This window comes from Haliaeetus albicilla, chromosome 3 (genome assembly GCF_947461875.1).
Source record: "Haliaeetus albicilla chromosome 3, bHalAlb1.1, whole genome shotgun sequence".
Taxonomy (NCBI): domain Eukaryota; kingdom Metazoa; phylum Chordata; class Aves; order Accipitriformes; family Accipitridae; genus Haliaeetus; species Haliaeetus albicilla.
In genome coordinates, this window is record NC_091485.1 from 27,361,254 (window position 1) to 27,383,293 (window position 22,040).

The following is a 22,040-nucleotide window of genomic DNA, read 5'->3' on the forward strand; positions in this document are numbered from 1 at the left end:
ACCAGAGCATGTGCCCATATGTAAACACGGCGGCTAGCAGGGCAGGTCTGGATTTGAGAGTACCTTTGGGCTTAACAGACAGTGTAAACATATCCCCGGGTACACTGCGGAGGCCCCAGAAAAGTGAGGCTCCACCTGGAAGCGCGGGGAGGGCTCCTGCAGCAAACAGTCTCTGAAACATCACCTCGCCTTGCACTGCTACCCGTGTACTCTCAACCCATGGGGACTGGCATCTTTTTCAACATCACAAATTTCATATCACTTCCAACAGTCTGAAGATCTGTTAAAAATATTTATTTCCCAGGGTTTTAGCTTTCCGACTTCTATGCAAACTAACAACCAAATTGTGGGCAGTAAGAGCAAGCATTTGTTTATTTTGTAAGAGGACTACTTGCTGCTAATTGAAAACAAGCTTTTTCAATGAGGCAGCTGTTTCAGTACTGTGAATAGACAGATCAGCATCACATTGAAGATCTAATAACCCGTTAATGAACCTTAATTTTTGGAGCCCCCTCCCTCACCCATTTCCACATTTCAATAATTTCAAAACCATTGATATGTGCTGCCAGAGAGTTATTTAAGTATGCCCTCTGACACCTTTTAATAAAACCCAGAAAAATGGTAGCTTTTTTTTTTTTGAGTTATCAGACTATATTAAAAACCTTGTTACATGTATTTAACAATTTCTTTTTTTTCTTTTCTTAAATAAATAGCAAAGTGTCACCAAAATGAATGGAACGCCGGCACCATTGCATCAATAGAAACTTCCATACTAGGATGAATACACAGTCATATTCTGGAATATTGCATAAAAAGATACTTTGGAGGAACGGTGGTGGTTGCTGGTGCATCTTAGGTGGTGAAAGCATCAACCCGTGAACGGTCCGTGCAGCGGTATTGTGACGTGGCGCCTTTGCAAAATCTCACCTGCCCGAACCAGGCAGCTGCAGAGGTGGCCTCAGTGAGACTCTGCAAGAGAACAACTCGCAGGACATCTAATGCAGGACATCGACTTACCACCTGCTATTAAGAGCAATGCAGCTGATGGCATAACACAAGGGGCTGACCATCTCGCTCTCTAGGCAGAAGAACGCTAGCTTTAAACAAGGGAAATGAACAATGTTAAAAACAAACAGGCTGACTAACACTCAGCAGGGCAAGGGCTTGCAGAGTTGAAGCTGCCAACTCCTTAGGCAAGAGGGAAGGATGCAACTGTTCACTGTTACACTGAAGGTTACAGAACCAGACGTCATTTTTTTGATGGGTTTCCCTGGCCTGAGCTGGTGTTATTTTTAACTCTGACCAACAGCCTCTCTTCAAACCAGGACAGAGCTTAAAAAGGACAGCGCTGAAGGAAGACCAGCAACGTGCGGCACGCCAGACAGATCCTGCAACAGCGCCTGCTGCCTTTAACTCACTCCACTGTGCGCGGGCAGTGCTGCCCGCCCGCTGCCTGCCGGACCGGCCGCCACGCCACACGCTAGAGTGCAGTGAGCTAAATCCCACCTCTCTGCTCCTGTTGGCTTAAATCAGACCCTCGTTATTTTAAACAGAGTTTATTGTATTTAATACATTATAAAATTTGAAAAAATTGTAGGAAAGCAGCAGATTCAAACCAGAGCATCTCTACCAAATATTAATTATTCTGGCCCCCTTTGAAAAAACACAAAACAAAACAAAAACAACAAAAAAACTCATTCAAAAGAAAAGTTAACTTTTCACATCTGTGAGGGCAGACAAAAAGTGTGCGACTTCTGTACAAACTACTTTTAAAATTTCAGTCGACTAGCTTTCCAATGCAATGGATGGTCGTCTCCTGAACACCTGCCCATCCACCTCTAAAAAAGACAGACATAAACCTCCATATGCAAATAAAGTTGAGTCAAGGTGTGTACACATTAAAAAGTGGATGGCTGTTTGGCAATGGAAAATGGGTGAAGAGTAGTCTACGTATCCCCCCAATGGTAATGGCTTGTACACCGTTAAGTGAGCCCGAGTAAGGCCTAGGACACTTAATGGCCATCACAGCACCAACCTCATCTACCACTTTTTTGTTGTTGCATTTCCTACCCTTTGACGTATACATACATATATATATGTACATACATACATATACATACATATTTTTTATATATATGTGAGTGTGTGTGTTTTCTTTTACACCTTGAGGTTATTATTATTATTACTACCATTCCAAATGTTCCCATATGAATTCAGGTGTGGTCTCTATATTTGATATAAATGTGTCTTTTATTCAATTTTAGTTCCAGGACTTGTTTGGAGTCCAAACTGCACATGAAATGTCCCCCTTTTTTTTCCTTTCTCTTTTCCTTTTTTTTTTTTTTTTTGCATAAAGAAACATGTCCATTTTAGTCCAGAGGCTCTTGCTTTATTCGAATGACGGAGGGTGCACGAGATGTCCTTCTGAGTTCTCGTCTCAGTACGTATTCACTGAATTGGGAAGAGTCCACCCCACCTCCACATGAGCCAACAATCTCAAACCCTCTTTGCTGTAACCTCTCAAGTACCTGCAAAAAAGAGGAAACAAACACCAATGTATAAGTAAATAAACAGACTATTTGGTGTCCGAGGATGATACTGCTGTTTTCAAATGGATCCAGCTGGGAAACAAAAGTAGTTACACCGATCTGCTAACTGGTTCCCTCAGCTTCATTGTATTGGATTGATTTCTGCTGACTTTTTGTATTTTATTTTTTAGTACTGTCAACAAATCCAGTATTCTTCTAGCCACAGGAACATGCCTGGAAAAATGCATTCTCTGCTTCACAAAATTTACAATACGAAAGGGCAAATACAGGATTGCACAGCAGATACCAGAGGATGCCGACCAAACACCTCAACTAAATGGTGACAATGCAGATACTGCGGCCATAATTTCAGAAAAGTTACCGTCATATTTTCTAGAGACTTAAAAACCAACCGCGACTATGAAGGTTTGTGGCTACAGTTACCTGTGGTAAAACCTGGGACCTTTTAACTTTAATTATGGGACTAACGAGTTCTGCCTTTTCATCTTCTTTCCTCCCTTCTCACAACCTGAGTGTTGCTTCCAGTGGGAAATAAAATGGCAAAAAGAAAAAGAGAAAAAAGAAAACAAACACAAGGAAAAAAGAACAGTCAGGCATGGTCTGGGAGCAGCAGGGAGACATGCCCAACACAGCTAACCCAACAGATGATGGTGCAAAGACCTCAGCTCCCAGCACCAGCTCCAGGGTGCTAAGAACATGGTCTCCTTCCACACCACTATTCCACTATTTATTTTTTTTTTTTAAATTACCCATGTTCATGCTGGTTTTATGTAACTGCAGGGCTGAGGCATTCTTTCCCTTGTTTACACTCTTTGCTACTTTTGTCATCATCTTTATCTGTTCTGCTGCCTGGGCTTCCTCCACCTCACCTGTGAAGGAGACTCTTCCAGGGCTTCACCAGGGTCAGCTGTGGTGGCCACTGGCCCCAAGGTGGGGGGCTGATGCTCCCGCACCCCACAGGACATGGGCCTCTCTGTCCAGCATGACCGGACCTCACTGGGTTGTGCTGGGAGCAAGTGCCTACCGAGTCCTTCCCAGCTATTTCACCAATTAGCAAATTGGCTTGCACATGTGCTGGGACAGCAAGGGCAAGCAGAGCGGCAGAAGGCTGCACGGAATTGGGGTGGGGGGAGAAGCAAGCTGTGGTTTAAAAACACTTAAATCAAGACATACCATGTCTTTACATGTATTGCTTCAGGTCAGCAAACGTCCTTCCAAAATACCTGAGCATGGCTAATTGCACGGCAGACAAATCTCAAAAAGGAGGGGGTGGGAAAAGAGACTCAGAAGGAACCATCAAAACATCTCTGCAATTTTTGTTTACCCTGATCTTTAGCTTTTAACAATATAAGCCAAAATCCCCCCAAAATGTCTCAGTGCGAGCCACTGAAAAATAAAGCAGGAGAACTTAGGTCCTGAGAAGAAAAATGCGGTGGAAGCAACTGGTCAGGAAACTAGCCCAGCCCTGGACAAACTGTTTGGTCTGTCCCTCACTCTCCACATCTATTTGTAGTCCCTGTCCCGCCCCACATTGTTATTAGGACTGGGAGATGCTTACGTTCCCCCAAAATGGAAGATGCAGCATTATCAATGTGGGATCATCATCTCTCTTGAAGCCTGCGTGTATTTTGCCACTCTGACTTGGGTTTTTCACATCAGTAAATATGCTTGGCAATTCTTATTTGTGTGACAAAAATGTAACCATCAGAACAAGTGATAAACAGCTAAAGGATACAACTGCTTTGAGAACTATCACATGACATCTGGCTAAATAACCCTCCTTGAAAGTCCTATCCCTTTTCAGTTGTAATCCTACATTTAAGGCAGTTCTAAATTTGCATTAGTCACTACAACAAAACAACTTTGATATTTCAGCATGACAGTAAAGGCCAGTAGGAGACAACTGTCCAAGCATAACATGGGTTAACCGTATCTCGACAGGCCTAGATAGGTCTATCCAGACTCCTGTGTTAAGTGCTAGCACACATGCAGCGCCTGGTGAGCCTTCGGTGCACGCTGTGGCACTCAGCTCGCTTCCTCTGGGGAGGGAGCAGAGCAGAGCTGAGCTGCTCTACCTGGACAGCAGGACCTGGCAGATGGAAAGACGCCAAGCTCAGCTTGCAAGTCTCTTCTGCGTAAGAACTTGCTGATGAGTCTGCACCATTTCGGAGGTGTGTCTAAACCAAACAGCATCAATAGTGCTAGTGACAATTCCAGATGCGAAGAGCTGTTCTCCCTCCAAAATGCTGGCTGTGCAGGACGTGCTAACTAGGTGGAGACAGGTGTGTGAGGTTGGTTGTTTTTAACCAACAAAGGATAAAACAGATGACACCATAAGTTTATTATTATTATTCCAGAAATTACCTGCATTTGTCTCCCAGATTTTTTCTTAGCCATTTCATAACAGCTACTGATTTTAGATATTGCTACATAGAATCATAGAATAGTTTGGGTTGGAAGGGTCCTTGAAAGTCATCTAGTCCAATCCCCCTGCAGTAAGCAGGGACATCTTCAACTAATCAGGTTGCTCAGAGCTCCCTCTAACCTGGCCTTGAATGTTCCCAGGGATGGGGCATCTACCACCTCTCTGGGCAACCTGTTCCAGTGTTTCACCACCCTCATCATAGAAAATTTCTTCCTTCTATCTAGTCTGAATCTACACTCTTTTAGCTTAAAACCATTACCCCTTGTCCTATTGCAACAGGCCTCTACTATGCCTTAAAAAATTAGGAAAAACCCACTGAAAGTGAGACAGGAGAGTCTTCCCTGAAACCACAGAAATGGATGGGTCCCTGTTTGCAATAAGCAGATGTGCCTTTGCTTTTGTTACCACAGCAAGGAGGAAGACTAAACGTGTTTTCTTCGTCCAAAGTAAAAAGGATATAGTGATTTATTCAAGAAGTATTAGAGAGGTGTTTATCAAATGCAAAAGACCTTGGTAACACTGGAAAAAAGATGCCCTAGTTTTTAACCACACCTGTGATAACTCCTCACCCCCCGCTGTACCCTTCACATTACACGTCTTGCCTGATAGTCTCGTTGAAGGGTCAAAGTCCTCCTAGGATGTCCCAGTTTGAAAGATAATAGAGGGGGCTGAGGCAAAGTGCCCTCTACAAGGGTAAGACTCAACAGATGCCTTCTCCTGTGTCTGCAGGCTGCTCTCTTCTCCAGAAATACTGGGTCCTGTTTCAGGAGGAAGGAGGAGAAAGGAGGACGACACCAGCTGTGCTCTCCCTCTGTGGAAGTGTGGCCCTCCTTTCAGTAGCTGGCCAGTGCTACTGTCCCGTTGTCTCTTTCTCTCATTAAATCCCCTTTCTCCTCACTTCTCACTTGTTACACCCAGAGTAAAAAGACCGGGGCTTCTCCTTTTTGCTCCTCCGTTCTTCCTATTTAGTTTCAGAGCTCCTGTGGACTCTGGCAAATCAGATCGTCTCCACTGCCTTTCTCAGGTGAAGGGACAGCTCCCAATGCCCTCACAACACGCTCTGTGGGGATGTGGCGTTTTCCCTCCCTGGCTTGAGATGTCCCTGTGTCCTCTCATCAAGCCAGAAAACAATTTATAACAAGCAAGGCAAGGAACTGGAAGCAGGTTTGAATGGTTGCCCTATATTCAAATGTAAAAAAAAAAAATGTTTCTCCAAATATACAATGTCTTTATAGTGAGGCAAACACCTATCTTCTAAAGCAGGTTATTAACACTACTGTAGTTTGCTTGCAAAGAGATTTGGTGATGATATGTGTGAATTAAGTCGAGAAAGCAGCCCTGACCCACAGAAGTAAATAACTAGCTCAAAGTCTCCAGCTGATTTTGTTCACCAAAATGCTCCAGTGACAGGGAAGAGGGTCAACCCAGTGGTAGCCAGCCAGTAGGCTCCCTTCCAAAAAATGCATACATGACTTCCTACCTGAACTGAGTTGAGGTGACAGTATCCGTTCAGTGGAAATCGGATGACATGCGTCGAGTCGTGATTCCAGCCGGCGTTGACGGAATTACACATCACGTCTCCAATTTCTGGAAACACTTCTTCTATCAATGACTTATCGCCACTCAGTGTAATCCTCTCTCCAAGATCTGGGGCAACTCGTACCACCAGGCACTCACAAGACTTTGAGAAGCGGCCACTCTCCCGGTCCTGTTTCCACCTTTCCATCTCTCCTAGCATGGGCTGAAGCTGGAAATACTTTGCTTCTTCATATAACAAACTGTAGTCCTGAAAGACACGTATATTACTGTGCATAATTAAGAAAGAGGCATTGCTAATGTACCGCTTAATGTATATGGTTATTCAGGCTAACGCCGCTCTAGATCTGGAACCCTTCAGACATAGTTCCTAATTACTGTGTAGGAAGGTGTAATAAAATAACAGTGCAAGCAAAAAATAACCATCAGCCACTTGAAACAGACTGGGTATAGCAGCACTCGTTACAGGAGGGGGAGGCTATGCTTGCTCAACTCCCTCCTGCTATGGAATAATCCAGGCAAAAATCCCACTTTTCCCCGTATTTTATCCCCACAGTGATGTCATAGAATAATGACCTCATTGAACAGATGGAACAGAATTCAATCAGGATTCAGAAAATTCATCACTACGATCCATTGCGTCTTACAGCAATACTAGCAGGCATTGTAACAGGTATAAGAATGTAAATGAGGGAGGCTGCAAGGGTTCTTAGTGTAAAATGATTCAGATATTTGCATAATGGATTGCACATATTACTGCATTTTAAAAATTAAGTATTTTTTAATACCTCCCCATTTTGCCAACAGTATTGTTTACTACATCGTCTCAAATGCCAGAGCAGAGAGAACACATTTCCAAGCATAGCCAGTACTGAAGTAATTCACAACTGATGATCTGGAGTCTGTCTACTGCCATTTTTTAAATAAAAAAAAAAAATCTTGTTTTTCTAGGTTTAAGAGCATAAGACCATTTGGAAAATATTTATACAGAGAAAAGCAATACATGAGTATTAGGGAAGACAGAGGAATAGAATGACAAGAGGAGACTGCTAACAGTCAATATGGCCCTGAATTTGAGATATAAACCAAATACTTGATAAGAATGGAATACCTAAATCATGCTCAAAATACTGCTTACATTTAATGTGTAACAAAAAAGTCACACAATCTATTTATTTCTAAGAAACAAGGACTGCTGTTCATTTTAAGCACCGATCTTTTGGACACTTTAAAGCACAACTGGGAAGGACACCCCTTTGAACATCATGTTGGTTGGGTGAACTTGTGAAGACTTACATTTCTAATTTCAGCACAGCTACAGTATATTTATGTGTTTAAAAGGCTCTGCATATATAATTTCTTAATATTGCACAGAAGGTGGCTTTTCCTTTTTCTGTATTTCTGATTACCTTCAGAACAAGTGCCAAGAGCAGCACAAAGCCGTGCTAAGGCTTCAAAAGAGGGATATGATGCTTATCGGCTAGTTCCAAACTCCCACATTATTCAGGTAGATCTGCCCTTGTCACGCATGGGAGAAGTAAGTATGCGTCTACAGCAGATGATTCAAAGGTTGCTGCAATACAGCTCTTGAACTCAACCTCACACCTGTTATGCCCCAAACACCTGAAAATCTGTCTCAGATAGGAGGGATAAAAGACTGCACACCAGTGTGAACTGTTCTAACCCTTCCCCATCACCTCTCTTGTTCAATCTGAGTTGCTGTATTTCCTACGGTGAACTAATGGCACAGCCAGCTACGTTGATACGCATTCATTAAGTAATGATAAAGATCTGTTCTGACTGCAGCCGCGGTCTCCAGCACTGAATTCGCTGACAGCACATATACACCCACATACCTACAAGTGGATAAACACAGAGCAGCACGTGGAGTCTGAAGTTCTGCCTCTGTAGGCTAATGTCTAACGTGGTGAGCCACCACAAATTTAATTTGTTATTAAAAAGAGAAAAAAAGCAGGCTCTTTAATAAAGTTTAAATAATAAATGTGGAACTATTCTTCCCTGACTTCTCTCAAACTCCCAAATTAAACTTGCAATATGCATTCAAGAGTCTGAGGGAGAAAATATTCGATGACGTAATGCTCAAATATTACCATGTGTGCAGTTTATTTTGTCAATACTGTGATTCCCACACCGTTCTCTGAATTTCAGCGTGGGAGTGGAAGCTGGAGCTGCTGCAATCAGAGGGGAAGCATAAAAGTGGATGAGAGGACAAGTAATCAGCAAAGCTCACGAGCAGTCGGTTCCAGATTGTAACATCCTTTCTGCCTCCATCAGGATCCTATGATATTTAATTTCCCTAGATCAAACATGGCAAGGTTGCTCCATTATGCTATAGCCAGGAGGGGAAAATTTAATATTGATGCCACTCTAGGAAAGGCTGACAGATACCACTTTAGCAACCCCATGCTTACTTTTGCCACATACCTAAAATCAAATCCCATACCCTACAACGCCCCCCCCCCCCCCCCCCCCCCGCCGTCTAGAGCTCTGTTTTGACTACACGCCGGATACCTGCTTTACCAAGGTACATGCAAAACACCCAAGTCCCTTGAAATCTCACCTTGAAATCATCAGGAATGAGGAGTTTCGATGTCCTTAAAAAGTTCAAGATATATCTGAACATCTGCCCATCTCTGTCAATGAAATAATGCTGCTTGAGACTGTCGAGGACAATGGGCTCTGTGCCATCGAAAAGCCGGCCGATTCTGGAGAGGAAACAAGAGGCAAGCGGCAGGGTCAGACCAGGCTTGGCTCAGCAGCCACCCGAATGGCCCGATGCTGTAAAAGCCCCTGCGCTGACTTCACCGAAGGAAGCAGCTTTGCAGTTGCACTTCATAAGAAAAGGGTTGGTTTCAAACCATGATTTAAGCTGGGTGTTTTCCAGCATGGCTTCAGAAAATTTTAAGTAGCACAGCTCTGCTGAGGAGGTGGAGGGGGAAGCAGCTGGGGCAGGAGCCTCTCACACCAGCCTCGCTGCCCAAATCCATGTCTCATGATACGACACCCCTTCGATGATTTTGGACATCTCTCTCAATAGCCCCCATCAGCAGATGCCATCCCCCCCAGATGCACCAACCCCCTTGATTGACTTCATTCTGCTTTCTGGGGGACTGCATGGTGAATCTGATTTAGTTTAGAAATTGCACTTGGGAAATGGGGTTTTTTTGGTTCTTTGCTTGGGTTTTGTTTTGTTTTAAACCCAGTTCATTTTTTGGATGCCATTTACTTCAACCAACACTTGAACAGGCACAACTGAGGGGGCAGCACATTGTGGGAATAAGAAGCTGGGAATACAAAGGTTATAACATTTCAATGTGAGGTAACGATTAACTGTTTGTGGGAGGTATCAATTAGCACACGCTAAAATAATCAGGAAAAAACCTTCAGTTTTGACAGAGACCACCCACCCACCACCAGAACCACACAGCCACCTAGAGAGCCTCTGTCAGCCAACAGGTCTTGCAACATCAACCGCTGGGCACACACACCTTTTCTAGACGTGTGCCCCACAAACCTGCTTTTGTTACAGCAACAGGAAGGGCTGAAAACTCTGAAGAAAAACCCTGCCAGTGTAACATGAAATACACGTTGTGTTTCTGCACCAGGGCGTTTGCAAAATGCTCCTGAGTCACTCGCAGTTTCCCAATGAAATTGGCAGGAGTAACTGGTAGGTTTGATTCTGTGTGCCTGTTTATACGTCTGCATGTGCAATGTGGAAGTACTTTTTGATTCTTTCCAACAGCAGAACTGTAAACAAAATGGTCTCAAAATAGCTCCCTTGCAATACGTCACACGGACACTCCGTGTGAAATACTGCCGACAACTTGGGATGCGATTTCAGAGCCTTGTCACAACCTGTTACATTCTGCAGATACTGCGTTTTCATTATCTTAATGAAAGGGCTCATTCATATGTAGTTTTTGTCCCAGTATAACCAATCTGTTTTGAGAACGAGCACAGTAAAACCTCTGCAGGTTACTAAAGAGCATACAGTAGTATCACTGGGCATCAGCATGGAGCTAGGGGACCAACAGGCACTTGTATTCCCTGATCACACTCAGTTTGTGGCGTAGGTAAGGTACAGGTCTGTCTTCTCATGAAAAGGATAGAATGAGCACAACAAACAGTCATGGCACACTATTTTTGTTTTACAAGAAGTGAAGAAGCAACCATTCCCCACCACCAGTAGAAAAAAAAAAACACCAAAAACTCAGAGGTGATCAGCCCTCCTGGCTGCATGGAGCATCCCAGGCTGAGAGACACCCCCATCCATCAGCCAGCAGAAGGGGATCGCCAGGAAAGGGTCAAGAGGCAAAAGACAGAAGCGGTTACCAAAGACGGGGAGGCAGCAGGGTTGCAGCGGGGTCTCGGGGAACTGCAGAGGGACAGGGCTGCAGGTGACCACACGCCACGTCACACCCACAGCCATACACCCTCCCTTCAAAAGTGGCACAGCCAACCCAAATGGAGTTTGAAGGGATGTCTGTGCCTGCAGCAGGGACCTCAGCAGTACACCCGGTAATAAGCTGTGAACAGAATCCAGGTCTCATCTGTTCTTTCTCACCAGGCGGGAGAGATGAAGACCAGGGAAGAAATAAAATGCCATTAACCTCAACAGGCCATTGACAATTCTGTAGGAAATGCCTGAATCAATTCAAGTCGCATGAAATCTGTAACGTATAAGGAATTAAATATATTTTGCAGGATGATCGGGTACAAAATATTTTTTTCAAAGCCATCCCTTAGAACAATTCAAGCTTTCTTCCTCAGATACTTGTTACTGCCTGCCCTGCTGCTCAAAATGTAAGCTGTGACAGGCCATATAATACAGGTTCCTGTTCACTAGGTGGATGAGCAACATTTATGTCTAATATGGATACACTCAGCATTTAGAATTAATTTTCCCCTATACTTAAGCATGTTGTCTTGGAATCTATCATGGAAATCACACACAAAACATATATATTTGGCCAAGTCAGTCATTATTGAAATGTATAATGGTAATTGGTTTCTGCAGCATTTTCCTAGTTCTAAATTACTACTATAATTACATATTTTAAACCTCTAGGCTTTTTGTCTTCGTTTTATTAATTGTTTAGGAGAATAACAAGATAGTATCAGAGGATGGAGCCTTCTGACAAAACCAAAATGCTGACAAGAGTGCACAACCATCAGGAGTGCTACCTGGGACCTGAAAGCCGTTGGGTTTGGGCTGGAAGAGTTAACAGAAAGCGCTGCCTTAGTGCAAAAAACCCAAGGAATTGCAAAGTCCCAATTCCCCTGGCATCCGCCCCCAGGGTCCCTTTGCAATACACAACTGCACTTTCACATGTTAAAACAGCTTTGGAAGGGTAGACCCCCAGCAGAAAGACTTCTGTAAACAAAATTAAAGCCTTTTTCCTTTTCAGATGGAAAAATGTAGATTCCAGCTTCCTTCACATGGCCTCCGGGGAAAGACTTGAGATAATAGGGGACCCAAATCTGGTGGCAGGGTCATTCTCCTAAGCTGCATTTGCTACACTCATCAGAGGAGACTGGGCTATGCCAGGATTTGGGAAACGACCAATGCCTTCACCCTCCAGCCTCCCCCTGTACTCCTGGGTTCCTGGAAGCACAGCGGCAAGCTCTCTGCCGTGCCTCGCTTGGCAACTTTTCTATACAATATGATTTGAGTAACCACCCTCCCTGTCACCCATAGCTCCGGCTGTCACTCCTGCTTGGTCTCACAATGCAATCATACATGCTTCACGGACATCAATCCACTGCCACAAAAAAGGAACTGTTAAGTCATGTTTATTAAAATTTCACTCCCCAAGAAAACCTGAAAGATGTTTTTCCTCATCTTCTTGACGATGTTGGCCAATGATTGGCAAAAATAACTTTTTTTTTTTTGAATTACAAATATGTAAGAGCTGAATGGATTTCCAAACAGGAAAGTGCTTTGAAGGAGGCTTGCAAAATAAGCTGATAATTATATGCAGAATTAGCCAAATATCAAGGGTAAAGGATAAGAAACTGTAGTCCATTTACAAGAAAATGTACTTCTGAAATATTTAATTAAAACTAACAGGCTGGAATTTTCTGTATATCAGGAAAATTAATGTCCCATGGGTTGAAAGTGCGACCTCCAATGGGTAATAATTAATGTCTATGGCTTTAAGTATCATGTTCCACTGTCAGAAATCGAATGCTTCAAGGGTTGAAAATATCACCAGTGGAAAACTCAGCTTCTGTCAGATAATTTGGTTTTACTTTAAGGACACGAAACAGGTACAGCCACAAGCCTGGTTTTAGTGGGCAGAGAACAACTGGATATGGAAGAGATCAATATTTTACTTCCACAAAATACTGTAGGGATCCTACTCCCCACAGACCAGCACTCCCATAGCAGTGTTTCTAGACCAAAAAGCTAGCATGGGAAGATGACATTGCTTACAGGATTTTTCAAATTCTTCAGAAACAAGTCCTGTTTGTCAAGTATAAAAATATACTCAGTCTGCAGCAAAACTGTATACATAGTGTAAGTGTTTATAACCTTGCTTTCCCCATGTATAAATATTTAAATATATTATTATACACATAAAGAGAAAGACTTCCCTTTAGGATATTCTGCCTCAGTCAAGAATTTGGGAAAGCAGCAACAATTAGGAACAAGATGGCCAATATTAATTAAACAAGTCAACCATTGCACAACTTTCTTAACGCTTAAGAAAACTGACACGGTTCTGCAGATTGTTTTAGTGGCTTCAGTGGACAGAGATAAAATTCTTCACTTCTGTAATCGAAGGGATACAAGGAACATGGAAAAGCTGCAAGCTGTGATGTTTGCAAGCATGCAGAATATTGCATTACTTTCAAACTAAGGTAGAAATAAACTTTTTTTTTCTCTGAGAAAATATAGATTCCTTATTATTACATATATTCAGTATATTATCTCTCATATTATCATCTTTATCAGAGGACACTATGAACTCAAAACTAACTGAAAATCTTTTGCAATAAACTTATTTTCAACAGTTCTAAGCTGTCCGCTTTCCCCGCTCTCTGTGTCTTTCACAGAACAAAAAGGGAGAACTCCTGGTGTGAAGCCCTTTTAATAACCCGGCAGAAGGAACTGTGCAGCAGGAGGAGCATCAGAGATGCCCTGGCACCTGCAATTCCATGCTAACGGCGAGGCAAGTAGCTGCCTGGGACTCCACTGAGGTCAGATATTTAGTGGCTGGCAAGGGGCAAAGCACTCATGAAAACACATCCGTCTCCCTCCAACAATGAATTACATGGCAAAGAAAAAGGATTTTAGCTGAAATCTTACTCACCTGGTTGGAGCCACTGTGGCAAAGTGAGTAGGGGTTTGGCCCTTGAAAGGGTAAGTGAATGCAACTTTTACTATCACATCATTATATTTATGTGGCTAATGGGAATGCTTATTTAACACTCTGGGGTGTGCAGAGAGCGAGCTGGAATAGGCTTTTACTCTTTTTTTTCCTCTGTGACTTCTTAGTCCACGTTGTCCTTATTAATTTCTTTTCATTTTCTTTAACTAAGTGCTCAAAGGCAATTTGCATAAGAGCCCATTATAAATTAGATCTGCTTAATAGTATGCTCATCTCATGGCTATTTAATTTTACTTTCTTGTACGTCTAAATTATATAATTTTGCACTGTCCCCTAGAAGCTAGTACATTTGAAGAGGCATCCACACCAGGGAGAAATGCTATCCTATCCAACTGGAGAATGATGATGTTTCTATTCTTTTTTCAGAGGACCACTTTTAACAGTAACAGCCTGCTCTTCTTTTTTGAATACCTCACGTCATTTGGATCCACAGTGACTGAATACCTAGCAATCTTTATAACTCTGCATAACAAAAGTTGGCTCATAAACATAACAGAATACATTTGCAATTTTCAGGAACATATATTATGAAAACCGCATTTTAACCAAATACTCTGTTGTAATCTCTTGCTCTCAGTGCTATTATAATTTGTCTTATCTCTTCCTCCTTACATTTAATTTAAGGTTTCATGTCCATGAGTCTCAGGAATTCCTTGGCACAGACAGTTCCTACGTTATCAGAAGAGGCATGAATACAATGATTATAAAGCAAAGGCAACAGGGGAAAAATGTATTAAAACCTAAAATCTCATTAAACCTTCTATAGAAAAGATATTTATATAGGAGCCAAAATGGCAGAGCAAGAAGGATGTACAGGAGGATGTATTGAAACACCAGTTCTTACGAGAGTTAAAAGAAAATGTTACGTGGCACTTTAAAGAACAGATAAATCCCCAATACTAAGTAGAAGGATGTCAAACCTTTGTGGAAATATTTGCTAAAGATTAAAGAACTGAATCATTTACATGGAGATCAAGACTGTTATTTGAGCATGGAAGCGAAAGAAAAGGTAAGGGCAAGCTCAGAGGGCTAATAAAACATTTAGAAGAAATTGAGATAGACAAGAAGTGGTGAATAGTCTTAAATGCCGAGTAAAGCATGTGAGGAACAGATGGGAAGGATCTGAAATGATGAGTGAGGTGGTATCATCAGGGAATGCATCAGAGAAAAAAAAAAAAACCAAAGCATGGGATCTGCTGTAACCTGCCTGATCAGAGGCAGCACCAGGAGCAGAGATGAAAGCAAATCAGACATATTACAAAATGAACTAACAGTCACTGGATCTAACCCACATGGACAAACTGACACATTAACTGGAAAAGAATAAATTGCACAACACCGTGTAGTGCACTGTGTAGTCATGTTGCAGGAATGCTACTTATACTAGAGTGAACTCCGGCTTTCTACGCTGCAGATGAGCATGGAGGTGATGAGACGTGTAACTAAATGACAGGTGAACAAAAGAGGGTATGTGGGTCACAGGAAACATTGGGGTGAATTAAAAAATGGATGGCTAAGGCTCCAGAAGTTAGTAGCAACACCCTAATCTCTGTTTACCTGAAAAGGAAATTTTTCCAAGAAAAATAAAACCTGTATTTTTCCCGCTAAACAGGTGATCTACCTACCTAGGAGATTCACACCAGAAGTAGTAATTACACTACAAAACAGAGCTAATACAGCAACTCCCCCGATGTACATAACACACTGGTTGACAGCCTTATGGTGGGTGCAGGGTGCCCGAATGTCCAACAGAAGTAGGCCAAAAAAACACAGGCTCTGTCACAGCCTTCTCCCAGCACGTTCAACCCCCACTCCCAAACTCAGGACCATCATCCACCCGGACCCAAATGGCTCTTGTAGAAATGCTGACATTTTAGAAAAGAAAGGAATAAATAGTTGGGATGGGATGTCAAGAGCTGGTGACTCACGGCCAGAGAGCTATATATGTGGGCAGATGGAAACCATCTCCCACATCGCACAACGGCAGGCAGCAAGGGTGAGGCCAGGAGAGCGTGATGCCCAGACTGCGGATGATGGGCCAGGGAGTTTCTGTTTACCGTATACCTTCTGCCTCTGCTCTGGTATACCAAAGAGATACAGACAGATAAGAGGAATAGGCTGCAGCCCAAATCTGCACCTTTTCACACAAGGCTGGGCAGGTAAGTGTTTTAAAAGCAATTCTAATACCGTGGCAGCCAAACCTCCTGAACCTCTAGGTTGCGTTACACGCTTCACATGTGGCTGAGATGGGTCTGTCCTCTGCTCTCCAGCTGTTCCCCCACCCCAAACCAGGATCCTCATCCTCACAATCCCCATCACTGTTGACAAAGTGAGGTTCCTCCATCTGGCAGACACCGAAGTTGCTGACACTTCCCAAGACATCGCGTCTATCCCTGACCCTCACAGGAACTGTCTGTGCCAAGGAATTCCTGAGACTCATGGACACGAAACCTTCAATTAAATGTAAGGAGGAAGAGATAAGACCAAGCGCTCCCTCAAGCCCTTTTGCTACCATACAGACCCGTCTCCAGAGAGCTTAAGTCTTGCATCCCCAAATAGGCTGTTCCTTCAGCCAAACCACCATCTACAGAGCGGTACCGCAGCCCCTCTCTCCCTCGAGGACCCCGAGACACCTCTCCGACTGGCTGGCTGGCTCTCTGACTGACCGACCCCGCGTGCCAAGGTAAGGAGACTGGGAGCAGGGGAGGAGGCTGCAGATACCTGCCGCCGTCCCCTCTCATCACGAGAAGCATTTTGCTTCAGCCGTTCGTGAGGCCATCAGGCAAGGAGCAGCTACGTGCAACATCTCACCTGCACGCCTGCTGCTCCATAGCCGCAGCTTGACCACCGGTATTTTCTGCTTTACAATACCATCTCTCCTTGCTCTTTTTTTTCAGGCTCGCTCAGGCACTGGATATACAGAAGAGCAGACTGCAAGCCTTTAAGCCCCACATCTCCTCCAGTGCTTGGTATCTTGCAAATAAGTCCTTAAAAACTTTTTAGTTTTCCAGAGCATATCAAAACCACTTTTCCTAAAATAATTTAAACCAATGAAATGTTAAATCAATTATTCATGCAAATACTTTTTCCATCTCTGTTTTTTGTAACCAAGTTTTCTTGGCAATGATAACATTTCACAGAAAAATTAACAAATATTCTCGTTGCTTGCCAAGATAATTTTACTAAGCTTGAATCCAATTTCATTGAGGTACGTTATTTATGTTTTATCTTGAGGGAAGCTGCCTATTAAGTTAGTAGCAACCGTGTCCTTTTGCTTATGATACGGTTATTACCAAGTTATCAGGAGTACCTTTAAGTTATTAGGTGCAATGGCAAATGAAGTACTTTGCGTCATAATTAGCTAATAACTTTTGAATTATATTTTAATCATGTTTAAGATGGTCAGGTTTGCTGTGAGTACAGATAATGGAGGGTAGGAGCAGAACCAGAGTGTTTATCATTCAATACCAAGAGCCAGAAAGTAGCTAAACTGGTGGATGCACAACATCCTAAAGGCCATGATAATCTATATATTCAGAACACTGAACCCCTTCACAGGCAGCAATGTAAAAAAGTAGAACTTGTGTCTCAGGATCATGTTTAAATAAAAAGCAAAAATCCACTCTCCTTTAAGATTGTCAATGTTTCTTAAAAAAGACATGTTAGCAATACCCATCTTCAAATCCCTATCGACACACCTGTAAATGCAGATTCCACAAAGACAGAACACTGTTAAAGCAACTTAGAAAAAGCTGCCAGAGCCATTTCCCTTTCAAAAATCTGGATGTTGAAAAAAACCCTGACCAACCAACAAAAAAACCTTCTCAGAATGGGGGAAATCCTTTGATGTATTCCTTCATACATCAAGTTTGCCCCTCAGCTTTCATGAATTTCATTCAAACCACTATTAGCTCTCAGTATTTCCTCTGTACCCTTGAGAAGACTCAGCATCAAAATTCCACATACAAATCACTGGAAATTAGGAAACACTCGGAGATTCTCCATGAAATCCCTTAGAAAAGTAGCAGCAAAATGAGTTCTGCATCCAAACCCAACAGATACCCCAGTTAAGCACGTATATGCTATGTAAGAACTGCTATGATATCACTAACTCTGCCCCCTTCCAGGATGTTACTTTGGGAACCAGGCATCACACTTTGTATGCCTGGAGCCTGTGCCGCTGTAAGCGACAATCATTGCAATGAAACCATAATGAATCAAGCTTTCCAAGATCTTCACAACTCTGACTACTTGGCCAGAAATCCTGTCTATGTTGTTTTGTTAACTGCTGCCTCCTCTAAGAGAAAGGACAACACGTTTCCATAGACAGGACAAGAACACACTTGCCCTTCCCTTTGCAAGAGCTGCACAAACTCCTCCTGCACTGCAGCCCATAAAGGCAAGAGACTGTACAACTAACCTCTGCGTGCTGTACAGGGGATCCTACGGGGACTGCTTCTCAAGAGAGAAAGCAGCCACTTCCACATTAAAGCCTAAGTAAAAGCTTCTCATTAATGAATAAAATTCAGAGAGAGAATGTGCTTCTAAAACCTTTAGCTGTTAACTGTGGTGAGCCTGTGGCCCCAGAAAACACTGTCCTCCAGAGCCCAGAACAGAATAAAGTATTCCCAAACATCCTCGCTCCTCTGCTCTCAATAAATACCCATGCAAGTCACTTGCAAAGTTCATAACATCATTCTCAAGTGCAGTTCACGAAGAGGACAACAATTTGCTACTGGTAGCCTGTGTAGCAGAAGCCTGTAAAACAGATTAACAGGTTTCAACCCTGCTGCTGAACTTGGGCTCTGACTGTCACAAGACAAATTTGCGAGGGAAGGTGGAAAGGATGTTCAGCCTGCTTTTTTAAAGCCCTACAAGAATAGACAAAGGAAAAAAAATACACATATAAAGAACGTTATGAAGGTAGTCAACACAAGCTCCACAAGTTAAGATATATCAGATATTAGAGATGCTCCTGCAACTTTCATTTGCAAATCTCCCTCTCCATGAAAACACTTTAGACTCAATCTTTAATGATCTTTAATGAGGGTACACAGCACCCTCAATTCAGCATGCAAGCTGGGGATAAGCCAGGGTTGTACAGCGTAGCAGAGAGTTGCCCATGGGACCCCTGCTTCATCTGTTGGAGGAGTAGGAGAAGGTCTAATGGATGAGGAAGGGCTTGCAAGAAGGGAACACAGGCAAGGCAGATGGGGGCTGCCCTGGAGAAATGAACTCTGTCCAAGCATGTGCCAGATTTCCTGCACGATGCTACCACTAAGGATGCCTGCCTTACTTTTTTGTGAAGCAAGAAAGTACTAGACTAAGGAATGCTGCAATGAAAGCATGCAAGACTGACTCTTCAGAACAGGACTTGAATAATACACAGAAAATACAGCCCAAGGACACGTGCTGAACTGAGGAGGAACAGGAGATGCTGATGACCTGTTTAGTAATTAAGCACCGCATTTCTCTGTGCACAGCAGCAGGCAATCATGTATTGGAGATGGTATTAGTACACATACACCATGAAGATTACAAACTAAGGTTGCCCTGGCTGCCCTAATAATGTTCTTTTCCTATAAAGCTGACTTTATTTGCAATGAGAGAAGCTGCAAGGCCAGCTACACAATAACACGTTTATTATACTTCTCTCAAACATTTGTGTTTTGCTTTACTACTTAGTTCACCTGCTCACAGATTCCTCCACCTAGACTGAAAATGGTACTTCCAGGCTAATGTCCTAGATTATGAATTCTTTGAGAAAGGCAATCCAGATAGCATGAGAGCGTACACAACAGAGGCAACGAAGATGTGGGTGTTACAAGCACAGAATTTACTATGAGAAACACAGGTCTGTACACTGCTCTTGTTTTGAATAACTCTAACTTATATACATTACAATTACATTGCTGTGATTCCTAGTGTGGACACACACATGTGCCTACAGAGACGTGTTTATACCCGTATAACTCATTTCCATACATTTACATGTTTAACTGCTTCCATGCTAGAGGTTGAAATGATTTAAGCATTTCAGTAACTAGGAAAATCACACCATTAACCAAATCAGTTCATACAAAACCTGTGCACTAATCAGTTAAGAGGACAGGAAAGTCCACCTACAACAGCTTAGACAGTGGCTCTGAGCAATAAGTAGTGCTTAATGCATAGGTTAGAAATGCCAAAGCCACACCTGCACATTCTGCTGGTGGTGGGGGTGATAAAAAACACACAGATAACATTATTTCCATTGACAAACTTTACATACACAAACCAGCGGCTTTATTGTTTATTAAATTAGATGCCGTCATGGTATAATCACCCCTGCAGCCATACCAAACCTAACAGTATGTCAGATGTATTTCTGTGGAGGAGGTAGAGAGAGAAGAAAGGAAGAGAACCGAGATACACAGCACAGAAGCAATATATCCCCACAAATAGTGGCATAAGGAATAATAAATCCACATATGTGAAAACAGACACTATAATTGCAGCCAGTGAAATCCTCAAAAATACCACATGACAAAACTAAATGTTACATCATGGTGCCTTTAATACGCAACAGCCAGGATGTGATTCAGCTGCCTAAATACAGGTGTCTGGTACCACTTGAGATGCTCTAGGGCATCTCTGGGACTCCCGAAGGGCTGAGGGATGGCACAGGAACGCACACTACTGCAGACTCGTGCTCTCCTGGAGCAGCCACAGGAGTCCAGGCAGGAACTGTGCACGGGCACTAGCTGCCCGTGTTGAGGTGAGCACATCCCACTCACAAAATGACCAGAAACTAACTGTACCGAAATCCTTATATTAAACAAAGTCTAACGCTATTCTTCCTAGATACTCATTTCAATAGAAAATCAGGCTTTATTAAATAAAAAATAACAAATTTATATGCTATGAAATTGTGAGCAATAGTTTGTAGGGCTCCTAAAATGTGTAGGACTTTGTAACGTTTTTAATTTGAGTGCTATTTTATCCTGCAACTCAGGTTACCCTCACACAGAGGAGCTGACTGTTCTTAGCTTCTTCCCGAGATGCAGCTTTACCAGAGGAAATACAGATGAGTGTCATCCGAAGTCATATTATACTGCAAGTGTGTTAGGATCCCCATTTCCTGAATGCAGGCAGTCAGCCTCGAGTATTTTAGCAGGGTGTTGAAGCGAGCTGACTCTAGGATCAAGCTGCAGCGAACGGACAGACACAGACCCCTATGGAGGGCAAGCAGCCCAGCCCACCTACACGCAACTGGATCTCATTCCGTGTACACCTCGTGCACCGCTGCACTGGAGATCCTGCAGCTGAAAAATTATGACAGCTCTGTCATGTAGCAACTCATAAATTCTGAACGCAGGCAAACAAGCGGGAAACAATCTGTGGAGAAACAGGCAAGCAAGCATAACTCCATCAGTCTGGAGGATTTACAGTAGTGAGGATACATGTCTTGCATCGGTTGTGATCTTCCTGGTAGAAACCAGCACAACCCAACAGCCAAAATTTCCCTGTGGCAATTCCAGGCTGCTAATAAACACGAAGTTGCGTACCAAGCTGAGCACTGCTTTTAAACTAGCAGAAAGATGTTGATCATAGAGCAGACTACTGGTTGAGTTTGTACGTTTTCATTATTTCATTCACTTAACTTTGAAGCCTTTCTCTAAAAAGACACAACCAAATTTAACTACACTTGGATTAAAATAAGGGTGTAGGGGGGAAGCCATTGCCTACAGGTCTTTCCATACCGCATCTGTCCTTGTCCCCAGACACTGGTACCACTGCACAACTCTTGTATCAGTAGATTAAGTTGCAGCTTGCACTAATACTGCAAAAAACCTGATCGACAACCAACGCAGGTATGTATGCCAAAAGGCTATGACTCCCTTACCAACCAGAAGAAAAAAGCTGATGCGTTAGTGAGAAAAATCCTGAATTTCAAAACTACAGGTTTTTTAGATTAATGCAAGTTCCAATACAGGCATTTTCAGGGACAGAAAACTGTTTCAAAAAGTTCTCCTCCTCTCTGTGCTTGCTGAAAGTACAACGTGTTACAACCACCTTGCATTACCCCCTCCACTTGTGTAGCTGCTTAATACCGATACTTTTTGTTCTGTATCT

The 22,040-nt window shown here is 42.9% G+C and overlaps 1 protein-coding gene across 6 annotated transcripts in view; it reads right to left on the bottom strand.

Moving 5' to 3' along the window:
- Positions 1 to 279: 279 nt before the first annotated feature.
- Positions 280 to 22,040, bottom strand: part of KCTD1 (potassium channel tetramerization domain containing 1) — a 104,615-nt gene continuing 82,854 nt past the window's right edge. For all 6 annotated transcript variants that reach the window (XM_069779219.1, XM_069779216.1, XM_069779214.1 and 3 more), the window contains exons 3-5: positions 9,092 to 9,236; positions 6,455 to 6,760; positions 280 to 2,528 (exon numbers count right to left, since the gene is read on the bottom strand). In XM_069779219.1, the coding sequence (XP_069635320.1) occupies positions 2,370 to 2,528; positions 6,455 to 6,760; positions 9,092 to 9,236 (610 nt within the window). In that variant the 3' untranslated portion in view covers positions 280 to 2,369. The remainder of the gene's footprint in view (positions 2,529 to 6,454; positions 6,761 to 9,091; positions 9,237 to 22,040) is intronic.